The sequence below is a fragment of the Lynx canadensis genome, chromosome C2, assembly GCF_007474595.2.
Source record: "Lynx canadensis isolate LIC74 chromosome C2, mLynCan4.pri.v2, whole genome shotgun sequence".
NCBI lineage: Eukaryota > Metazoa > Chordata > Mammalia > Carnivora > Felidae > Lynx > Lynx canadensis.
Window position 1 is genome coordinate 83,233,534 of NC_044311.2, and position 22,059 is coordinate 83,255,592.

A 22,059-nucleotide genomic window follows, 5' to 3' on the forward strand; every position below is an offset into this window, starting at 1 on the left:
CAAATAAGAAGATAGAAGAGAGTTGTTAAGCAAAATATATTTGTTCATTTTTTGCTATTCCATTTAATATAATGCCAAATCTTCCACAATTTCATATTCAACATACCATTAAGATATTTTCTTACATCTGACAAACAGATATCTTAGAATTTTAGAATCCAACCAACTGTCCTTTATAAGTATTAACACCAGAAACATACCTCAAGAATGATAAAGTTGAAAGGGATCTCAGAAACCATCTGATATAACCCCTGTACCGAAAATGAGGAAACTAAGCTGAAGGGAAGAAAAAAGATCCCCCCAAGGTCAAAAAGACTCTGATTCCCCGGCCAATGTTATCTATGACACTGTGTTACCTTAGACTGAGTTGAAGACCTCTTTTATTCGTATCTTCTTAAAAAAAAAAAGGCTGGGTTTCAAACCAAGCAAAAGAATAAATACCAAGGATGGTAGCATACACAGAAGACTTACTTAATGCTGCCATCAATAGCTTTAAGAGAAAGAGAAGAGGAAAGAAGAAACACCAATGAGGTAATAAAGAGTTGACAGGAAAAAGCTTTTCCATTAGACCCAATCAATATTGTATTCTCCCATCACTTAGAGCCTCACCAAGGAGAGTGGAAACTAGAGTGAATATGTTCCCTCAAGAGTATTTAACACTAAAACGACTTATTGGTCTCAACTATAAATGTAAGGACCAGACATGACTGAATTTGAAATCAATGGCAAAGGTTATTCCTCATTAACCTAACGTTAAGAAACCAAAGCCAGTCAAAATAGAATGGGCCCTTTTCCAAATTGGCCATACCACCCACTTTCCCTCAGTTTCTGGGTCAAAGATTTAAATTAATATAAAGATGCTCCCTCTTTTAGCATTCCCATAGCAACTTCCCCCTTTAGAAGTAGTTACTCTGGTAAGGAAAAGGAGAGAGAAAAGTATATACTGAGTGAAACAGGGATGACAACCGGAATTTGGGTTGAAGAGAAAGGGAACACAGGAGATTTTTGTATGTATATAATGCTGTACATCAAAGGAAAATGGATTGATAATACATGGTGTTTTATATATAACATCAAATAAGAGGAAAGTGATAGTAACCTAAAATACTAATTCCTTTTCTTGCTCAGCATTTTCACATTTGTGCAGAAATTCGGCTGGAGCATTACTAGTATTGATGCCATGAGCACATTAGTCACCAATGGAATTCATTTTGTTTTAATGAGTTATTTCTGACCACCTGCTTTGGAAAGAGCACTGACATGACATGGCCCCTTTCCTACAGGAACTCAGATTCCAAAGACAGAGATAGGTACTTATATAGTAATTACAAGACAAGACAGACTGAGCTGCAGAGAATAGGTACAAAGCCAAAGGAAGCCTGAGGCTGTCAGTGATTCATTCTACCCAGGAGGATCTGAGAAGATCTAGCAGAAGAGATGACAGTTGAGCTAAGCTTCAAATAATGGGCAGTACTGTACCAGGATGGATAAATGAGGGGCTATGTGTGGGTAAGTAGAAGATAGGTGTGGAGGTTAATGTCATCCTTCGTGGAAAAAACAGAAACAACCATAGACAAAAGGAACTTAAATGGATAGATGTGGCAACTGTTCCAGGAAGGTCAACAATGTCGGAGTTGACCAGAGCACTGTGTGTGGAGGGATGAAGAAAAAACCTTGATTGTGCAGTTTATTCATGTTGTCATTATATAAATAAAACAGTATGCCTTTGGCCAGGCTTTGAACCCACACAAAGCATTTTTAAAAGACAGATTGTGGCTAACTTTTTAAATTAAGGAACATTGTTATTTTTCTTGAAATATAGACATTAAAGGAGAAACTGTCCAAAAGAACACAACAAAACTACTTGGAACAAATTTAGCCAGAGTTGACAAATCTTAATTATATATTTCCCTAAAGGAAAAGGACAGGGTCTTCCTCATATTGCTATATCCCGTGCCCAAGTCCATGGCAAACAGATATTAGAAAGGTGTTTGGCAATATAACTTGACTATAGATATTTAAAAGCAACCACTCACATTGGAATTGCTCAAGACAAAGAACAGGTGGATAGATCTTTCTACCAGCATTGGCAATATCCCCCAGGAGACAGTAAGGCATAGGCTTATGCTGAGTTTCAGTACTCTGCTGAGTTTCAGTACTCACTGCCTTTCGTAGTTGTGTAACCTAACTTACCCCTTCAGAGTCTTAGTTCCCTCCTCTGTAAGGTGGGTGATTGTAACGAGCTCTGATGTTTTCCAATTCAAACCTACTAACACTTTAAGTTGTATACCCCATTAGATTGACCCCCATCATCAAGGCAGATGTCACAGATACTCATCCTCAAATGCAGTTGTGTAATGGCATGAGACAAAGTATCAAATTGCCATTTTTTTTCATGTTTATTTATTTTTGAGACAGACAGACAGACAGAGTGTGAGCAGGGGAGCAGCAGAGAGAGAGAGGGAGACACAGAATCTGAAACAGGCTCCAGACTCCAAGCTGTCAGCATAGAGTCCAACACGAGTTCAAACTCACAAATTGTGAGATCGTGACCTGAGCTGAAGTTGGACACTTAACCAACCGAGCCACCCAGGTGCCCCAACAAAGTGCCAATTCTAACAAGAGTTTTTAATCAAAATTTCAGGCATTTCCTGGATTCAAATACCGAACCAAGATACATGAACCTTGCTGCTCTCCAGCCCTTGCAGGGTATGTACCCAAACAAGCTTTGGACTGAATGTGTTTGCTCAGCATGAGAAAGAGAGTGGGCAGGACTCTGGTTTGGGTGAAAATAAGAAGTGGTCCAAGGAACCTTTACCTTCAGGTTCCAAACCAAGATGGTAGCCCCATTAGCAGAACTATAATGAATAAAACTCTAACTCAAGAATCCATGTAGTAAACCAGAAAATACAGCTCAGGAGCTTCAAAGAAGGACATTTTGTGGAAAAACTAAAGAAGCATGATTTCGAACTGAGTTTCATTCTTGGCGCTGTTTTTCTCATGGCTTATAGGTGGAGAGGGAAGTGTAGTCAAACCTCTCAAGATACCAGAGCTGCGAAATGTGAAAGGAGCCCAGCCACAATGCTGATGACTACTTTCCTGGACAAAAGCTACAAATGATAATGGTTCTGGGACCTGTCAGGGAAAGAGAGGGTCAGCAAGGAGGCAAACAGGAGCCCTCTCCTGAAGAGAAAATACATCTCCTCCAACATCTTTGAGGGATACCCCATTAGGAAAGGACTACAGAGGAAGCCTGGGTTTCTATCAACAGGACTTCCTTTCCTAGAATTCTGAGCTTCTGGACCATCATCACCTCATATGCCATTCAACACCTCACCTCATGGCTACAGTCCCACTGCATGCAAAATCCCACTGCAGTCTTTCTTGAAACAGTCAAGCAGGACCATGTAGCTTTAACTCTCTCCATAGTGAGAAATCTGGGTTTCCTTGATATTTGAGATCCTCCTCATTTGTTATCGTTTTTATTACTTAGACACGACTAACATTTTCTGTTCCAACCTCTTTATGTGATTTTCGGTAGCTGTCCTTTCTTTTTTTTTTTCTTTATTTTTTTTTTCATGTTTATTTATTTATTTTGACAGACAGAGAGGGAGAGCAAGCAGGAGTGGAGGAGAGGGAGGGAGAGAGGGAGAGAGAGAATCCCAAGCAGGCTCCTCATTGTCAGTGTGGAGCCCAACTCTGGGCTAGAACTCATAAACCATGAGATCGTCACCTGAGCCTAAATCAAGAGTCAGGCACTTAACTGACTGAGCCACCCGGGTACTCTGAGTGGCTGTCTTTTCTTAAAGTCTTCTCCCCAACAAAATATCACATATGGGATGGATATTATATAGACAGCTCAGCTAGCTCTATGTGCCTAGAAACAGAATCTGACACTTATTCTAACCAGGTAATTTGAATATAGAACCCTACTTTTGGTACTTACTTAAATTTTGCCCTTGGTTCTTAATTATTTGAGGAGTATTATCTGATTCTAGGGCATTGTGAAGGTGATCTGGGTCATCTTTTGAATTCCCCAAATTAAAATAAAACATTCAAGTCACCAGTAGCCATAAAAAAATACCTTCTGGAAATTTTTATTTTTTAATTTTTTATAATAACTTATACAAGCTCATAGTTTTTCTCTCCTGAATCTTTCATACTTCATTTCAATCCCCTTTTTGACCTTAGGTTTAAAAAAATCTTAAACACTACAGTGCACTGGATTTAATTTGTAATCCTTGAAGAACACGATGGGACTAAATTGGGGTCAAAAGAAATAAAGACCAATACCTTTGACAAAGATATGTTTAATAGCACATTACACGTAATTAAAACATGGGATGCAGTTAGGAATATCCTAAATAGCACACTAGGAAAATAGTTTTTATAAGTCCTGTGTAAGTAAAAAGCAGGGAACAGATGAATATGTCATGTCCTCATTCATGAGTGTTTCTCCTGCGGGGAGGGGAGCTATTTAATGACTTCGTAAGCTAAAATAAGGCCCTTAGATGTCCTTTAATAGAGTTTCCTTGTTTTTTCAAAGAACAAAACAGGCCCAGGGGCACCTGGCTGGCCCAGTTGATGGAGCATACGACTCTTGATCTCAGGGTTGTGAGTCTGAGCCCGACATTGGGTGTACAGATTAGTTAAAAATAAAGAGCTTTGAAAAAGAAAAGAAAGGAAAGGAAAGGAAAGGAAAGGAAAGGAAAGGAAAGGAAAGGAAAGAAAGAAAGAAAGAAAGAAAGAAAGAAAGAAAAGAAAAGAAAAGAGAAATGAAAAGAAAAGAAAAGAAAAGAAAAGAAAAGAAAAGAAAAGAAAAGAAAAGAAAAGAAAAGAAAAGAAAAGAAAGGAAATAAATGGGTCCATTTCCAGTGCTGGCAGAGTGCGGAAAAAAAAAAAAAAAAAGACTAGGAAAAACAAACCTCAGTTGAAACTCATAATCTACATACTTCTAACTGGATTCATGAATGTGAGGAGCCCCAAGATGGCATCAGCATCCTTGTGAGAGAACTGGACATAGCAGTGAGCAACCCTCTTCCTCTGGGGCTTGCTGTAAAGGTAAGATTCAGTGAGTAGGTATGTCATTTCCTCACTTCTTTAACAGCCATTGAGGAACTGCAGCAACACGGGCAGGATGCTAGGCACTGAGAAATACTAAGGAACGGTGCACAGCTCCTATCTTAAGGAACTCACATGTTGGTCAGAAAGAAGAAGCACACACAGACCACATTTATGTGGCTCAGATTTTGGACACCATTGAACACTTGAAAGATTCAGCAGTAAGCAAAAAGAAAGGATCATTGTAATAATGTAACATAGTGTACACAGTTTCTAGGGGTTATGAATATGTTCCTGAAGGCATTAATGAATAAAATAACCATTTTTGCTTGTTTGAGGGCCATAAGATATGAAAGGATGGTACTGGAATCATTGGTGGCTCTGAACCCTGGCTGCCCTGCAGAATCACCTAGGAAGTTCAAAACCAGCAAACAAAACTCATGACTGATGTCTGGGCCCCAGAGTAGACACGTTAAGTCAGATTTTCTGGGTGTACAGCATTAGCACACTTTAAAAACTCACAGGTGATTTCATTTTGCAGCTACTTTGAGAACTGCTGGCCTATATAATCTCTAAACTCTAACATTTTGTGATTGGATCACAGATCCTATTTGTCTCATGTCATTCTCCTCTAGGAAACCAAGTTTGGTCTTAGGCCTTAGGGCTCTCTCTACTCGAAATGACCCCTGAAAAGTCGTTTAAAAAGATTGTAAACACTTAAACTCCAATTAAGAGACATTAACAACAGTATGATTAGAAGCAGGGAGCCAAAAACTAATGAAATGACTAACTTTGGGCAGGTAAAATAAGGAAGACTTTACAAAGTTTATCTTTTCAAACTCACATGATTTTACAAAGACCAATGAACTTGGTCTAAACTCACATATGAAATCCACCGAGGTGCCACACATAATGAAAACCATATTCAGGACATATTTAGGACTGAACCAGGCTAAATGTCTTTGAGCACCCATTAGATACTAAACATTTTGTTTCAATTTTAAAAGGTTAGAAAAATTATGAAGGTTTTCTACTTTCTTTAATATTTTTCTCTGCCTGAAATGTATTTGCTTATAGGATTACCCTTGCAAGCAAGGCCCTAGATCATCAGTGGTGGAGAGTGAGTATTCTAAAATGTTTCTGTGAGAATTCAAGAATAAAGTAGATAGCCTTATACAGATACGTAATCAGGATCTTCATCATAGTATAAAACTATTAAATAATAAATAATACCATTACTCAAATTTTCACCTTAGTATCCCATAGTGCTTTGCAGTTTGGGAATAGTAGTACTCAATGCACATCAACCCTGCTCCTCCCCAGCTCCCCTCCATCTGAACTAAGTTCCCACTCACTACTGAATTGTTCAGCCAGGTATCATCCAGGCACCTTACCTGCTCTTGATTCAGACCTACCTATTATCAGGCTCTGTTCATTCCACCTCCCCCTCCTTTTTTCATAACCATGGCGACTGCCAGAATGCCTCAGGTCAACATGAGCTATAGCCTAGGCCAATGGTTCTCAAATTTGTTCATCTCAGGACTCTTTTAAGACCTCTAAAAACTATTGAGTCCCAAAAAAGCTTCTGTTTATGTGACTTATGTCATTCAAAATTTACCATGTTTAGAACTTACCACAAAAATTTTCAAATATTGATTAAAAATAACAATAAGCCTATTAAATATTAATAACATGATATGTTTTAATAAAATATATCTACAATTTCCAAAACAAAAATTTCTAAAAAAAAGTAGTTTTCATGCTTGCAAATCTTTCTAATGCCTGGCTTAATACAAATCAGCTGGATTCTTAAACTTGCTTCTGCATTGAATCTCTTGAAATATGTTGTTGTGGTTGAAGTACATAAAGATAACCTGGCCTCACAAAGATACATGGTTGAAAAGGGAGGAAAATTTTAACAGCCCTTCCAGATGATTGTGGATATACTATATAATCTCTGGAAAACTCCACTGGACACTTGTAACAGAATGAATGAAAAAAATAATTAGTATTAAGGACATGTTATTATGAAAACAGTTTTGACGACATGGACCCAATGAATGGTTTTCAAGGAGCTCCTAGGGCCTCTGTACCACACTTTGAGAACTGCTGACCCAGACTTATGCCCTAGCCTTCTTATGATGCCTTAGCTTCTACTCTGGCTATCCTACAATCCGTTCTCCTTTCCAAAGCCAGAGCGTCCATTTAACTATGCAAGTCATATTATATCATCCCCTATTTCTGACTTTTTATGGATCCTAGATTAAAATACAAAATCCCTCACAACTCAGCCCTTGCCACACTTTCCAACATTACCTGTACCTTTGCTCACGTTATTCGATCTACACTTCAACTTCCTCCAACCTCAATTTTCACAAAAGTTGTTCTCTTCTGCCTTGAATATTCTTCCACTCCCCTTTGCCTGCCCCATCCTTCAGAACTCAGCTTAAATGACTCTTCCTCAGGGAAATGTTTCCTGCCTAAATGTTAGAGATCATATCTTCATTTATAAATCAGCAAACCGAGGCTCCAAGATAATAAGAAAGGTGCCTACTGTTCTTACAAATAATATATCCAGAATATCCAGTATTTGAATGCAGATCCCACACCAAAATCCATGTACTTAATTACTCTGCTTCACCATCAGTTAAACAGAAAAGAAAAGAGAAGAAAATAAAAGAGTAAAAGAAAAAAAAAACAGGAAGACTAAATCCTGACCTTGATATTAATCTCTTCACATTTGTAAACATCTGAAGTAATTGTTTATGCTTATAGTCAAGAAAGCCCATCCCTCTGGACCCACATCTCCCCATGAGGCCTGGGTGCCCCAAGTGGCATACTTGACATCTCTGAGGCTCCTGGCATGCATAGAGGGACACCTTAGCCAGGAGCCTAAGACCAGCACCCATCAACCCAGCCACCAGTCTTTCTAATTCATGCCTCATCCTCACTAGAGATCCCCCCTAGGGGCTCTAGGTCACACACAGCAAAACAAACCTGTCATCACACTCCACATGTCCTTGAACTCTTCATCTGATTCACCCAACAAGAATTTCCCAGCTTCAAATCAAATTGAGTTATTCACATTCAGTCTTCTTAGCTCAACTTAGTAGAAGATAAGGGCAGATGCCTGCAGTGTAGGGGGTGAGGGTCATGTGACAGCTTAGCCACTTCCTCACTCCATGAACCTGAACAAGTCTCCCTGCCACTCTGAAGCATAGCTTTCTGATCACAAAGATAGGGCTGCCCATATCAGTGGATTGCTCTAAAGAATAAAAGGGGGAAAAGCTGTGAAGAAATTCTGTAAATTCCTGTCATATAGTCAAGTTAATTGTTATTAAAAGTTATTATTATATATGATTAATTTATAGGCATTTTGTATCTAAGGCTCTCCTTTTTACAGATGCATAGAAGGTGGCCTTGAAATGAGAGTCCTTTCTATATGGTGCATCTTTCTTTAAACAAGTAAAGTTTTCTAGTTTGCTGCGTAGACCATCAGAATGCAAAATGTAGTAAATGAACTGGGCCCCCTCTAATGAGGCTGTCTTTGAGAGTCCTCATAAAATCTAAAATAATTCTAGGATGGAAAGTCAATAGCAAACACATTTTGATGAAGCATGCAAGGAAGAGACAAGAAAAAGTAATCACTATTAACAAATTCCCCAAACCAAATCCACACTGTAGTATCCACACACAAAGATGCTCTCACCAGGAACAGAAGCAATGTGGTGCTATACTAGGAAGACCTGTACTTTTTTTCTACATACAATTTTATGAGCCAAAGCTTTAGTTTCTAAAGGTCTTCCAAAATATTCCTGTTGCATACTCAAATACAGAGACTGCCTCATTTCCTGCAAATTGTTTTTCTAATTCTATTCAAAAATATCAACTTCATTACAACTTTAAAGATTTAATCCTGAGTTATGGTTTGATGAGATCTCTGTGGGATGAAAGAAATTAAGAGATCACAGTACCTGCTATTTTAAAATGTTCTTACAATGGAAACTTAATTTATTGATGAGAATGCATTGCTTTAGAGAAAATAGGATTAAAAAAAAAAACATTCAAAATATCAGTTTAAACCCTCCAGCGGGTTTCTGAAGTGAAAAGCTTCTTTGCTTTTTTTATTTTTTTAGTAGACATCAAGCCAAATATCATTTAATTTGGCTGATTCTGTAGTTGAGATAGGAGTCAGACTTTTAAAAAAGAAAATACAATAAAAGTACTTGCTATAAATGTAAAATATCACCTGTGATATGAAACTATTTTTGATCTATATATTGACCAAAAGTATTTCAATTTATAAAAATCTAATTTATGTTCCATAGATCCCATGATTAAGCATTATTTCCCCTTTCTCATCAATTTTCTTGCTGAAGTTTCTATTTTCTGTAATGTCTTCTTCATCTATGTAAAAGAATGTATTTGATAGTAAAATGTTGAATGAGTGTGCTATTAAATTCTATACATCTACCAAAACAAGTTGGAAGGATACTAAAATATTTTGAATACACACAATTTTTAGAAAAGCAGAAATAAGGACTCAAAAATAAGACAAACAAAAGGCAACAAAATTTAGCAAAAATTATAATCACTTACTTGATTCATTTTATCCACTCAGTATAAATATACTACATCATTTTCAAAAGGGAGGGGCCTATAAAACCAAATACTTAAGACATGAAAAATATCTAATGTTTTCAGACGAGGAATTTTTCCTGATTGCTGATTTTTCTTAATGCTCTGGATTAAAGGAAGGAATTAAATGATATAGAAAAATAATAAAAACAAAAAAAATCTCTTAAAATACGTGATCAAGACTTTTCTCATCACTCTATACCTTCCAGAGGGCTCTCATTTGAAAACTGAAAGAGTGATAGGGATGACCTCCAAGGTTCATGGCCTCTCCCACAGTCAGAGGGTCGACAAACATTTTTCCCTTCTTGATTGTAAATGCTATCCATTACCTGCAGTGACTTTAGAGTCAAAACATAAATGTTTTGGGAGTCCACCAATTGTACAGGTGTTTCTACTCAAAAGTAGAACAAATGTTGGAAATTAATAAGCTATGCAATTCACATGGATGTAGTCATAGCCTAGATGCACCAAATCATCATCTAAGCAAAAATTTTAGCAGGCCTCGCTCAGACAGGTATTTCACCCATAAATAATGACTTAAATAATAACATAAGAATGCTCCTTTCCTAATTAACAGGTACACAAACAGAAATGTTCTAAAGGCTTTTTTATGGTTCAATGACCTCAGCCAACTTGCCAGTTCAAGGTCTGCAACATCTCATTTCCAAAGAGCTACAATACCAGTGCCTAAAGGGCTAAGAACTCCTGTGCTGTCTGCACATCTTCACTAATGGATTTATTGTATAATGCATGGTACCTCCTGTATTCTGCACTCTTCATGTTCTAATTACAAAATAATAATAATAATAATAATAATAATAATAATAATAACAATAAAAACAGCAGCAGCAGCAATCCCTAATGGTAAACATAAATGCAAAATCTATACAATCACTTCCCTCTTTAATAGAGAACACCCCGTTTTTTATACTGCTTTTTTCAGTGTTGTGTTGTGAGGAGCACGGACAAGAAAAATCAACTGGATCTAGTTCTAGTCCCAATTTTGGCACAATCTAGCTATGTAACCTTCCATAGACCACCAACTTGCTCTGATTCTAGGATTTCTCATCTAAATAAGGATTGTGCTGTACAGTCCCAGGGCAAGCCATCACACTGTGCTCCCAGGATAGCATTATTAAGCATCTGATGTGCACTATAGCACTGGAATTTCACGATGAGAGGTCCTGTTCTTTGACTTCTCGTTTTAACTGGCAATATCATGATTTTAAAATCTGAAACCTTTATTTAAAATCTGAAAACTTTAATTTCAGTTTTCCACTGTGTTTATAAACTTTCAACCTTATACATGTCAGAATTTGGTGAACTAAGACAAGAAAGTGAGAGACACTCAATATGTCAGCCCTGAGATCAGAAATACAACCGTGGCCTGTCTCATCCAACATGTGACATAGTTTCACTGACTCAGCCTCATTCCTTTGGAAAGTCTGGTCAATGGAATATGTGTCTCAATGACAGAAATTCAGAGTAGGAATTCTTTATCAGGACAAGTTATTCCGTTTCACCTCTTGATTACCATTTGTGCCTCAGTTTATAGTTTCATAAGGATATGACTTAGAAGGGCAAGTGATTTGAAGAATAAAACTCAAATATTAAGTGAAGGTAACATCAAATGCTTATAAAACATATTCCCTCAAATAGCTTTTCTTCTTGGTGTTTAGCAACTCCCTCCTAATCCAGTAAAAGAATCTCCCTGGAATTGAGATGTGGAAGGTGCTATCGCTCTATAAATAGGCTCATCCCATGCTATGTGAATCATGGTTGCTGACAGCAAATCAACAAACTAATTATTTGGCTTTGTTAGTAACGATAATAGCACACTATCATCTTTCCAAATCTTTTTCCACACCCCACACTCCATTCTTCTAAGCTAAGCTGCAGACCAAACTGAAGTCCATGGTGTACAGATACATGCATGTGGGCCTTGCACTGGGCATGTCTTAACTGGGCCTGTCATCTCTCTGCCAGATTATTACTGTGAGACTTTAGCTAAAGGAAGTCACCAGCCAGGATCCTCTCTGCCAAGACATACACTAAGTAAATGAGAAACAGAACCAGATTAAATAAACACTGAAGAAAACAATAAACTCAGCAATTCCCTCAAATTCTATTTTCTAATGAGATGCCAAGGAAAGGGCCACAGGAAGCAATTTCCCCACGTAAAAATTCAGCCATGCAAATTGTTCATCTCCAAATCAACTTCCACAAGGATCAGGTGAGTTTAGCTTATCCATTCACAACTATCATCCACCTATCATTTTTACTGCCTCGTTTAGAACTGAGGAGGCTGAGTAGGATCTATTCACAAGCATCATTCATTTATCCCAACTAGAGTACGAGAATGTACTTCAAAGACTGAACTGTAAGAGTCACATTGAATTCAGAGACTTGAATTTCCTTGTAGACCACATTAGCCCTCAGAGAAGACAACCCCCAAATGATCATTGCACAATACAAATGATTTTGTTTTCCCCTAATATGAATTATATACTCTATAAATATAGAACTCTGTTTTCATATAAATCTTCAGTTTATGACATTCACAGTCTATATTAATTGTATGTAAAACAACAGAGATTTTAGTAGCTCTCGCCTTAGGATCACAATCTTTTTGTTTACTCCTGAAATTTACTATTTTATCAATATCACAGAATAAGAAAAGGAGTCCACTGTGGAGTGAATCATGCCATGCAAATCCATAGGAGAAATGAAAACGAGATGGCTTCTTCACAAGACTGAATCCTGAATTTCCAAACTAATTCTGAGCCTCACTGTCCAGACTTTCCAAATGTCTTCCTCACCCCCGTGACCCTAGCCCATGGGTTTCATTTCTGGAACCCAGGAAAACATCACCGTCAGAGTTGCAAAGATGCTACCCTAAACCAGTCAACTGATCACAGAGTAAGCTTTCGTTCTAGACCACAATTTTTTTCAGTTGTCCACAATAAGGGGAGAGTATCTGCAGATTGCAAATGACAGAGCGGGCCACACCCTGAGGATCCACAAACTCTGGTGGAAGCACAGATCTGGGCAATTCTGCATTTGTTGTCTCAAACTGGCCTGGTTTAAGCTGGGAATAAGCACCTGGAAAATCAAGGTATCCAATTTCCCTTTGATAATAAAGATCCATCAAAGACCAACCATTTGAGTTTAGGGACAAAGGGAATCAACTTCAGAAAGGCCTTAATAAGAAAATCTCTGATAAGTCTAAAGTTTTCTTCACACTACCTTAGGCCAAACTGCAGATACTATGTTATTTCCTTAATGTCCCAAAAGAAAGTGTGAGTGTACAAAGGGTGGGCACAATAGGGCAGGAAAGTTAATGAGTAGAACCCTGGGAAACTAGGAGAGTAGCCGGAGGAAGAGAATAAGAAAACGGTCTGTGTAAAAGGAAGTGAAAGGGCATATGGGAAAGTGGGGAGGTGAGAACTGATTGGAATGTCTGAAAGATGCAATATCATGTGTTGCTGGAGGAAGAGTTAGAAAAAGAATAAATTTAAGTTCATCTGGTGTCTAAGTGTCTGTGTCCAGAACTATGCTAAATGTTATGGGAGATATAGGGAAGAAGGTTTATTTATATGTAGGTCCTCAGCAGGCAGTGTCAGCACTGGATTCATGGATGGATGAGAGAGAGAGAGAGAGAGAGAGAGAGAGAGAGAGAGGAATATGAATGAATGAGATGGTCGCTGCCCTCAAGAATTCGACAGGCTATATGGGACCAGGAGCATCCACACATATAGCTTTCCTCCTAGTCAAACCGTGGTTTCTTCAAGATATAAAGTGTTTCCCTGAATATGGGACAAGAAGCTATTAACTGATAAAGGGTGATTGAAAGAGAGACGTCTGGAAATTAGGGGAGCAGGGGGGCCAGAATGGCACAGGAAGATCCTGGTTCCCTTCCGTGGGTGCCCCCAGGTGCTCTGCAAAGAGGGGAGTAGGGTGTCAGCTCTGGGGAGCCCACTGCTTGGGCTTCTACTGACCTGGTCTCCGCCTCACGGGCCTCTTGCGGCCGCTGCAGAAGCGCACTTTGCTGAATACCCCGAGGACGTGCCTTTCGCACAGGGAGCGCCCGTCTTTGCTGGGGCTGGAGCGGCGCTTGGAGGCCGACACCCGGTCGCTGTTGGACTCCCTCGCCTGTCGCTTCTGCCGGATCAAGGAGCTGGCTATCGCCGCAGCCATAGCTGCTCAGCGTGGGCCCCAGGCCCCGGGCTCCACTGCGCCCTCGGGATCGCGCTCCACCGGGGCGAGGGCAGGACCTCGGCGGCCTGGAGGGACAGGGCAGGCGCGGGGAGGCAGTGCTAATATTTGAGGAGGCTGCAGTACCGAAAACCCGACGCCCACAAGGTTAGTCAGAGTCTGGGCAGTGGCGACAAAATGTGTGAGAATCCAGATGTAAACTTCCCCAACCGCTGGCAGCGGGGGCGGGGCGGTCCCAGGCCTTCCAGTTAACTAGACTCTTGCACCCCAAACTTGCACCCCAAGGCGATCCGCGTCCGATGGGCCGTGGGGAGTTTGCGTTCAGAGTACCAAATGGAAGGGGAAGAAGGATGTCCAAAACAAGCCGTGCCCCCGTTGGAGAGGCGCAAGCGTTGTAAGGTGTCCAAAGTATATCTACACATACATACATATAAAACCCATTTACAAAGCAGAGTCTGGACCGAGGCGGGTAGCGTGCCCCCGGTAGAAAATACTAAAAAGTGAATAAAACGTTCCTTTAGAAAACAAGCCACCAACCGCCAGAGAGAAGGAGAGGAAGGCAGCAATTTAACTCCCTGCGGCCCGCAGTTCTGGAGATTAGGAGGTCCGTCCCGGCTGGGTGAGGTCTACGGAATGCATCGCGCCCGCCTGCGGTTCTCCAGGGGCCGGCCGCCGGAGTTCTGGAATTCCGTGAGGCGCGAAGTGGGAGCCGGGAGCCGGAGTCGGGGTAGGGGCGCGGGGCGGGGGCAGCTGTTTCCAGCTGCGGCGCGCGCGACTCCCCGCCAGCAGCGCTGCGAAGAGAGCGGGAGGCGAGGGAGGGGGAGGGAAGGAGGGACGGGGATAGAGGGAGGGACGGAGGGAGGGAGATCCTCGAGGGCCAGGCACCCTTCGGGGAGAAACCCGCGAGAGGCGAGCGCCGGGATGCGCGGGGTCCCAAGAGCGGGCGCTCTTTCTCTTTCTGCTCGCTTTCTGGCACAAGACGGGCACAGTTGGTGATTATTTAGGGAATCCTAAATCTGGAATGACTCAGTAGTTTAAATAAGCCCCCTCAAAAGGCAGCGATGCCGAAGGTGTCCTCTCCAGCTCGGCGCCCACACGCCTTAACTGGAGCTCCCCGCCATGGTCCGCCCGGGGCCGCTGCACCGAGCCGGTCTCCGCACAGGCTCAGAGGGAGCGAGGGAAGAGGGAAGGAGGGGGCGCCCTGGCGGGCTCGGGATCAGGTCATTGCCGCGGTGCCCGGGCCCCCCAGGCTCGCGCGGCCCGGCCGTCCGCAGCTCGTAGGCAGCAGATCAGATGGGGATTACCCGCCGGACGCGAGGCCGATCACTCGCTCCCGCGCAGCCCATCCCGGCCGAGGAAGGAAGTGACCGGCGCGCTGCGAACCCCCGCGCGTCGGCTCGGGCGGGGCGGGGGCTGGCTGCGGGCGACGTCGGCTCGAAGCGGCTGCGGCTCCCGGCTGGAGCTGCCCACCATGGTCTGGCGCGGGGAGCACAGGCGGGGCCCCTAGGCCGTCCGGGGCGACGGCGGGAGGCGGTCGAGCGCGCCCCCGGGGCCGGACGCAGACTCTGGGGCCGGGGCCAGGGAGCAGGTGCGGGCTGCCGCCAACTCGCCCAACTTGCTGCGCGGGTGGCCGCTCAGAGCCGCGGGCTAGCGGGGCGCCCCCAGCCGCCGCGCAGCCGCCTCCCCAGGCCCCAGAGGGGGCGCTCAGGGCGGAGTCCCATTCATGGGCTGAGGCTTGGGGCGCGCCGAGCCTCACTGACTCCCGGGCGCCGCCGCTGCCGCCGCCCAGCCGGTTCGCTCTGCTGGAGCGCTAGCTCCGCAGGAAAACTCCAGGCGGGGACACGGCCGCGGAGACGGAGGGTGGGACGAAGAACTGGCTGCTGCCGGAGTACCTCCTGCACTGCTCGCCCACCCGCCGGAGGGCTCGCGAACGCCCCGGTGGGGCCAGGCCGGGGGCCGGGCTCCCGGAGCGCGGGGAAGCGCGGCGCGCGCGGGTCCTCCTCCCCTCCCAGGCGCCCTCTGCTCCCAGACTCTCTTCTCCTTCCTCCCTCCCGTCACCCCTCTCCCCCTTCTCTGTCTTCTGTCTCTCCCCTTTTCTCCTCTCTACGCAATCCTACGTGATTGAGGTTTGGATGAGAAATTCTCAGAGGCAGAGTGAAGGAACTGCAGCTCCGGTCTGTTCTGTCCCATCCCTCCCCCAAGAGAAAACACAACCACCGGCCCGTTAAAGGACCCTGAGTACACAAACAAGGGGTTAGGGGAGGAGGAACTGAGAGAAAGCAGTACACCCTCTCTTCCATAAGCTGGAACACGTAGAATTCTCTGTTTAGGAGGGAGGGCAGTGGACACCAGACAAAGTAACAATGGCCTTTTGGGCCCTCATGTTGGGCCCCACCTTCAGCTCATTTTGGAATAAAGTGCTTCTACATCCTTGAAACCCAGTTTTCTTGGTTCTATCCAGAAAGCTGCAAAGCAGGTTCCATCCTTTAAAAATGAGGTTGGATCAAGTGAGCAGCAAGCACAGAGAGGAGAATACAGGAGGGGTGAGAGGGCAACTGTGGACAAGGGCAGTCAAAAACCAGCTTTGGAGAGCAGTCAGGTCTCCAGGATGCTTGTGAGGACAGATAGATGTTACGGAAAACTCAGCAGAGACGATCTTGTCACCCAAGATGAAATAACAGCATGAAAGATTTTGGAAACGTGAGGGAGTAATCACCTTCCACTCTTGCTAAGGTCTGGAGGTGGCTATTAGTTTTACTTACAATCTCTCTTCAACTCATCTTCAAATATCCCTAATCCTTCCCCTTCAGTCTGCCCACTAAGCACCAAGGGGAGTGCCAGAAGATTTCCAACAGAAACAAGTGCATCTTCAAAACATCCTAACAGAGGACAAGGAACAGGCAGGCCCTGGAAGCTACTGAAAATGTTCCAGAGGACAGGTCCCAAGAACTCTCTAGATGTGGGTGCAAACCTAGCAGAAATTCACTTAGGCAATGAGAAGCATTGAGGCCTGTAAGGCTATTTAGGACTGAGCACTGTGTCAAACAACCCTGCTGTGTCTGGGAGTCTGGATATTCCATGCTGCTGCTGGGAATAACACAGGCAGAGGAGTTTATGGGGAAGACAGCTAGGAAGAGGATCAAATAGACAAGGCCCCCTGAGAGGCGGGAATCCCAGCTGCCAACACAGAACACAATCCCCTGTGGCAGTTCAATATGAATAAGGACAGTGAACTTGGGATTCTAACAATACAAAACAAGACAGGAGAAACACACACACACACACACACACACACACACACACACACACACGCCTATTCTCCAAAAGTGAACTCAATACATTTTTCAAAACTGGATAGGATAAGTGGAATTCTTAAAATCATTGGTAACACCATCAATTAAGGAAATGTTCACAATTCACAGATAAAATCATTTTCCTTCCTTGGCCACCAGAAGATTTGTCTCATTCTGGAAGAAGGCAGGCACGGATAGTACTGGCTGTTTGGGGGCTCCTTGCTTTCTGCAGCTCAGCACCCAAAAAGGAAAAGGTCAGCTTAGGTGAGGACTATAGGGAGATGGGAAAGAGAGGGGTGTGTAGTGAGGCCCTGAGGAAATCATAGCTAAACTTGGAGTTTCTTATCCTCAAAATGGGAATAATCATTCCCATCTACCTCACAGAACTGAATATGTGTGCGCAAGCATTTTGAAAACTGGAAAATGCCAAATGAGTGAAAGAGATGATGACTGTTTATTTTTTTTTAAGAAAATGCATGATATCCTTTTGAGATGCTTTTTTCAAATGCAGATCCCTGATGGTTTCTCAGAACATGAAGCAGAAATCTCTGAGTAGAGGCCAGGAATTGAGTTTTTAACAAATTTTTCATGTGCCAAAGTTTGAGAGTTTTATTCATACACACACACACAGACACACACACACACACACACACACACACACACACACACACAGAGTATAGGTAATACTAGAAGGAAGAAATCAACTCCAGACTCTCCAAATCTAGGGGTGCCTGGGTGGCTCAGTTGCTTGAGTGTCGGACTTCAGCTCAGGTCATGATCTCATGGCTTGTGAGTTCAAGCCCCATGTGAGGCTCTGTACTGACAGCTCAGAACCTGAAGCCTGCTTCAGATTCTGTGTCTCCCCCTCTCTCTCTCTCTATCCCTCCCCTGCTCTTGCTCTCTGTCTCTCAAAAATAAATAAATATTAAAAATTAAAAAAAAAACTCTCCAAATCTAGTACTTTCTCTAGGATTGCAGTCCTGTGCTACCCTCCCCCACCTAAAAGCCAAGGATGAGGATGTGTGTTCTCTAATCATTGAGTAGTGTTGGGTTTTTTTTTTCTGTAAGTTTATGAGAAATTAAGATGCTTTGATGCAGAAGGTAAACAATGTAGTAGTACAGGATAGAAGAGGGTGATTGGCAAGAGATGAAAAAGCAGACAACACTTGTTTGAAGTTCTCTTCTTTGTCCTGACATGCCAGCATCAAGTCAGGCATTTAAGGAACAAAATAAAAACAACACATGTGAGCTCTCTGAGAGTGACACTATTCCTGTCTTAGATCTCTATTAAAAGAATATGGTGTTTTCGAGTCCATTAAACAACAAAGACTCTACTTTTCTTCTTGCAGTTCTGCAGCCGTTGTCAACGTGCTTTTTTAGCTGCTTAGCCCTATAAGTCATCCCGAACATTGTTTACTTTATTTACTCCATTTCCCCAATGAGAGGAAGACATAAGTATGGGGACCTTTGAGAAGATATCTAGGACCAAGGTATACAGCGGTTTAGCCCAGAAGCAATACTTAAGTTAGTTTTTTGATATCTAGAAATCATAACTTTCCTAGCTGGGCCACGAAATGTCAGAAATCTTCCTCCATGGAAGGAAGTATTTGGGTGGCAGGAATGAGATTTAATCAGTCTACTGATGATTTAGGCAAAACAATCAGATTTTTTAGAGGGCAATATCTCAGAGATATCAATAACTTAATATTATGCTATCTTTCTTTGAACAACTGGAGAATTTCCCTTTACAATTCTGATGACATCATAGGTGGAAGAAGTTTTAATTACTTTGGAGAAAGTTGCCAATATAAATGGAAAGAATAATTATAGAGTTGTATTTATACTTCTGATCTCCACTCAAGCAAATAAAACATGGACAGTCTTAATCATCTCCATGTTTTAAAAGGAAAAAAAACACAGAACATTAAGAAAGCTTTCTCTTATTCACAGGCCAAGCCTTCAAATTCCCATATCAAACTGTTAGGACTATCGCAGTCATGCACTTGAAAACTTGTCTGAGCACAGAGTATCATCAAGGCTCTGTTTCAGTTACCAAGGGGAACCCTGTACCCCTCTACATTCTCCCTGTCCTCAACAAGCTTACAATACATGTGGTCATGATCATATTTGACTCTTAATCACCTATTAGCTGGATACTACTAGCCAAGTTATTCAGTCTCTCTCAACCACATCTGCAAAACAGGTCAGTGACCATGACACTAGCAGTATCTATCTAAGTGGGCCACCACAAGGCTCAAGGATATGATAATAATGTAAAGTATTAGAATGAGCATGCTGTCATTAAAATATCCATTTAAATCAAGTCCTTGCCCTAAAACCCAGACTTCCCAAAACAGAAAAACATACCTTGTGATTCATACACATCATCATTCACTCCTGGACATAATGTATTTAACAAAGGCTGGATCTACTTGAAATGAATGATTAACCTTGACATTGTTAATGGCAAACAAAATTTTCATTAGTGGAATATTGTCAATGTCCTTGTCTGTTAGGAACACAAAGGAATGTAACTCTGCTCATACATCATTCTGCTCTGAGATCAGGCCCCTGACTCAAAGCTTGGTGAATATGAGCTCACTGGGCTCTGACACAGCAAGCTTGATGGGCAGAAGAATTTCTCCCTGAATTTTATCCCATGAGGTAGCTGTACTTCCATTTCCTTTTGCTTTTCTCTGTCAGATGTTGGTAAAGATAGGTTGCAATATAAACAATTATTTTCTAAGAATGTGCGAATTCCTGTACACATCAAATTTATTTGTGGTTCTTTATTCAATAGTTCAATCGAATTTCTACATGTTATATGTTTGTCTGGTTTTGGTCATTTCTCAAAATATGAAAGACAATTGATTTAACTGTTCTCTATGATATAGAGTAAGAGTGGTATCCTTATTGCCCAAGTAGAGAAACTGTCAGTGTTTTGAAGAATGTCTGTTTTGATAAGAAATATAAGATACAACTAATATGAACGAATGCTAAGCACCCTGCACAGTTCTAAGTGCACTGCAAATATTGACACATTGGATCCTTATAACAACTCTATGAGGTAGGTTCTGTCTTTATCCTCATTTTATAAACGAAGAATCTGGGGCATAAAGAGGTTTGGTTGCTTAATCAAGGTCACCCAGTTAAGATCTGGTAAAGTTCAAATGCAACCCATGAAATTTATTTCCAGAACTTCCCTTTTATCCTCTGTGTTGTACTGGATGTCAATAAAAACATGATACCATGCATAATTATAATCATGTAATAAAATTAACAAAACAAGAATGTGAATATCCTTTGCATTTTGATAGTCTTTTACTGTTTAGAAATCACCTTCCTATGTATTATCTCAGTGAGACTCCTAATAACTTTCAGCAAAGAGTTAAGGTGATAATAATAACCCAGTTTTACAGACAAACTAAGACTCAAATAAGTGATGAAATTCCCCCAAGGTTACACAACAGATGAGTGAAGATCTAGGAGTTTAATCTAGGCCTTCTGAGCTCAGTGTCTCTCATGTCCTAACTAAGATCACAGAAAAAAAATGGGAATGTTAAATGTCCTTTCATCCATCAATCTCTAGTACTCACTAGCAGGGTTTCACATCTCATAAATGACCTTCAAGAGATCATTCAATATTGCAAGGGAAAGGACTCAAGTGTCCCAAATCTTCTCTTTCCACAGCTTGTATTTCTCTCTGGCCTGGGGAGCTAAGGCGAGGGGGGGGGGGTGCGGTGATGTTCCCTCCCTTGGTCATGAAAGGATACCCTTCAGTCTGAGATTGTGACCTCCTCCTTTGTTCAGTAATTCAAGTTGAGCTTCGTAAGAAACTCCAGGAAAACTAAATAAAAATAGGAATTGGAGAAATTTATAAAAGGATAAATTTACTTTCCTTCCATTCTTATTCCTAAAAAGTATTCATTAGTTTGGCTTGAACCTCATGGTTGGCACTTGGTTATCTTCTTTCCTAGCTGGATTGAGGATGTTAGAAAGCCTGCTTCCATTGACTCATCATTGTTTTAGCCCCTTCTTAATTTCCACTGTCACTGATCCAGTGATACCTCTTCCTTCTAGAAAGAAATGTAGCTAGAAGATCCCATTAGAATATAAAACCCACAAGGAGAGGGAGATTGTTTTGCTTACTTTCCTATCTCCACTGCTTAAAAGAGTATTTAGTATATGGCAGATGTTCAATAAATTCTGGGATAAATTCATCAATGAAGTAATTAATCATCCATCTATCCATCTTAAGTAAAAAATAAAACATTTATTCTTATCTCAAAAAACAAACTCAGCTAACTCAGGGGTAGCTTCCACATTTCCAAGTTGATCATTTTTCTTTATCAATACCCTTTGCAGTTATCTGCCTAAATTCAGTCCATCTATTAAAATCTGATAGCCTAAGAGGGAACATGGTACCTAGATTCCTGTGCTAAGCAACTCCCATCCCCCATAATTAGGTCTATAGTTTTCGTTCTGTTCTCCTTCTCTCATTTTGTCTCATTTGGTCTCATTTTGTCTCATTTTGTCTCTCTCTCTCTCTCTCCCTTTCTCTCTGTCTCTTTCACATGCACACACACACACACACACACACACACACACACACACACTCACTCACAGAAAAGAAGGAATATAACAAGAAAGAAAAAAGAGACCATAGACATCAGGTAAAATAAGTAGTCAACTTTTAAACTCTCAGAGTATGATCAAAATTATCTTAAAATGGCTTGATAATCTTAATATCCATGCTGTCAGCCAGCCATCTTTACTGAGCGGCTGTCTTCATGGACCATCCTAGTAGCTCTCATTTCTAATTTTAGATCCAAAAATTTCAAGGAATGGATCT

The 22,059-nt window shown here is 41.7% G+C and overlaps 1 protein-coding gene across 2 annotated transcripts in view; it reads right to left on the reverse strand.

Moving 5' to 3' along the window:
- Window positions 1-22,059, reverse strand: part of LOC115523328 (fibroblast growth factor 12) — a 513,840-nt gene that overhangs the window by 237,853 nt on the left and 253,928 nt on the right. The window contains exon 1 of one of the 2 annotated variants that reach the window (XM_030329263.1): window positions 13,698-15,512. The exons of the other annotated variant lie outside the window; for it this stretch is intronic. Within the exon in view, the coding sequence (XP_030185123.1) occupies window positions 13,698-13,896 (199 nt within the window). The 5' untranslated portion in view covers window positions 13,897-15,512. Of the gene's footprint in view, window positions 1-13,697; window positions 15,513-22,059 lie in introns of those variants that run through there. 2 annotated transcript variants of the gene reach the window in all.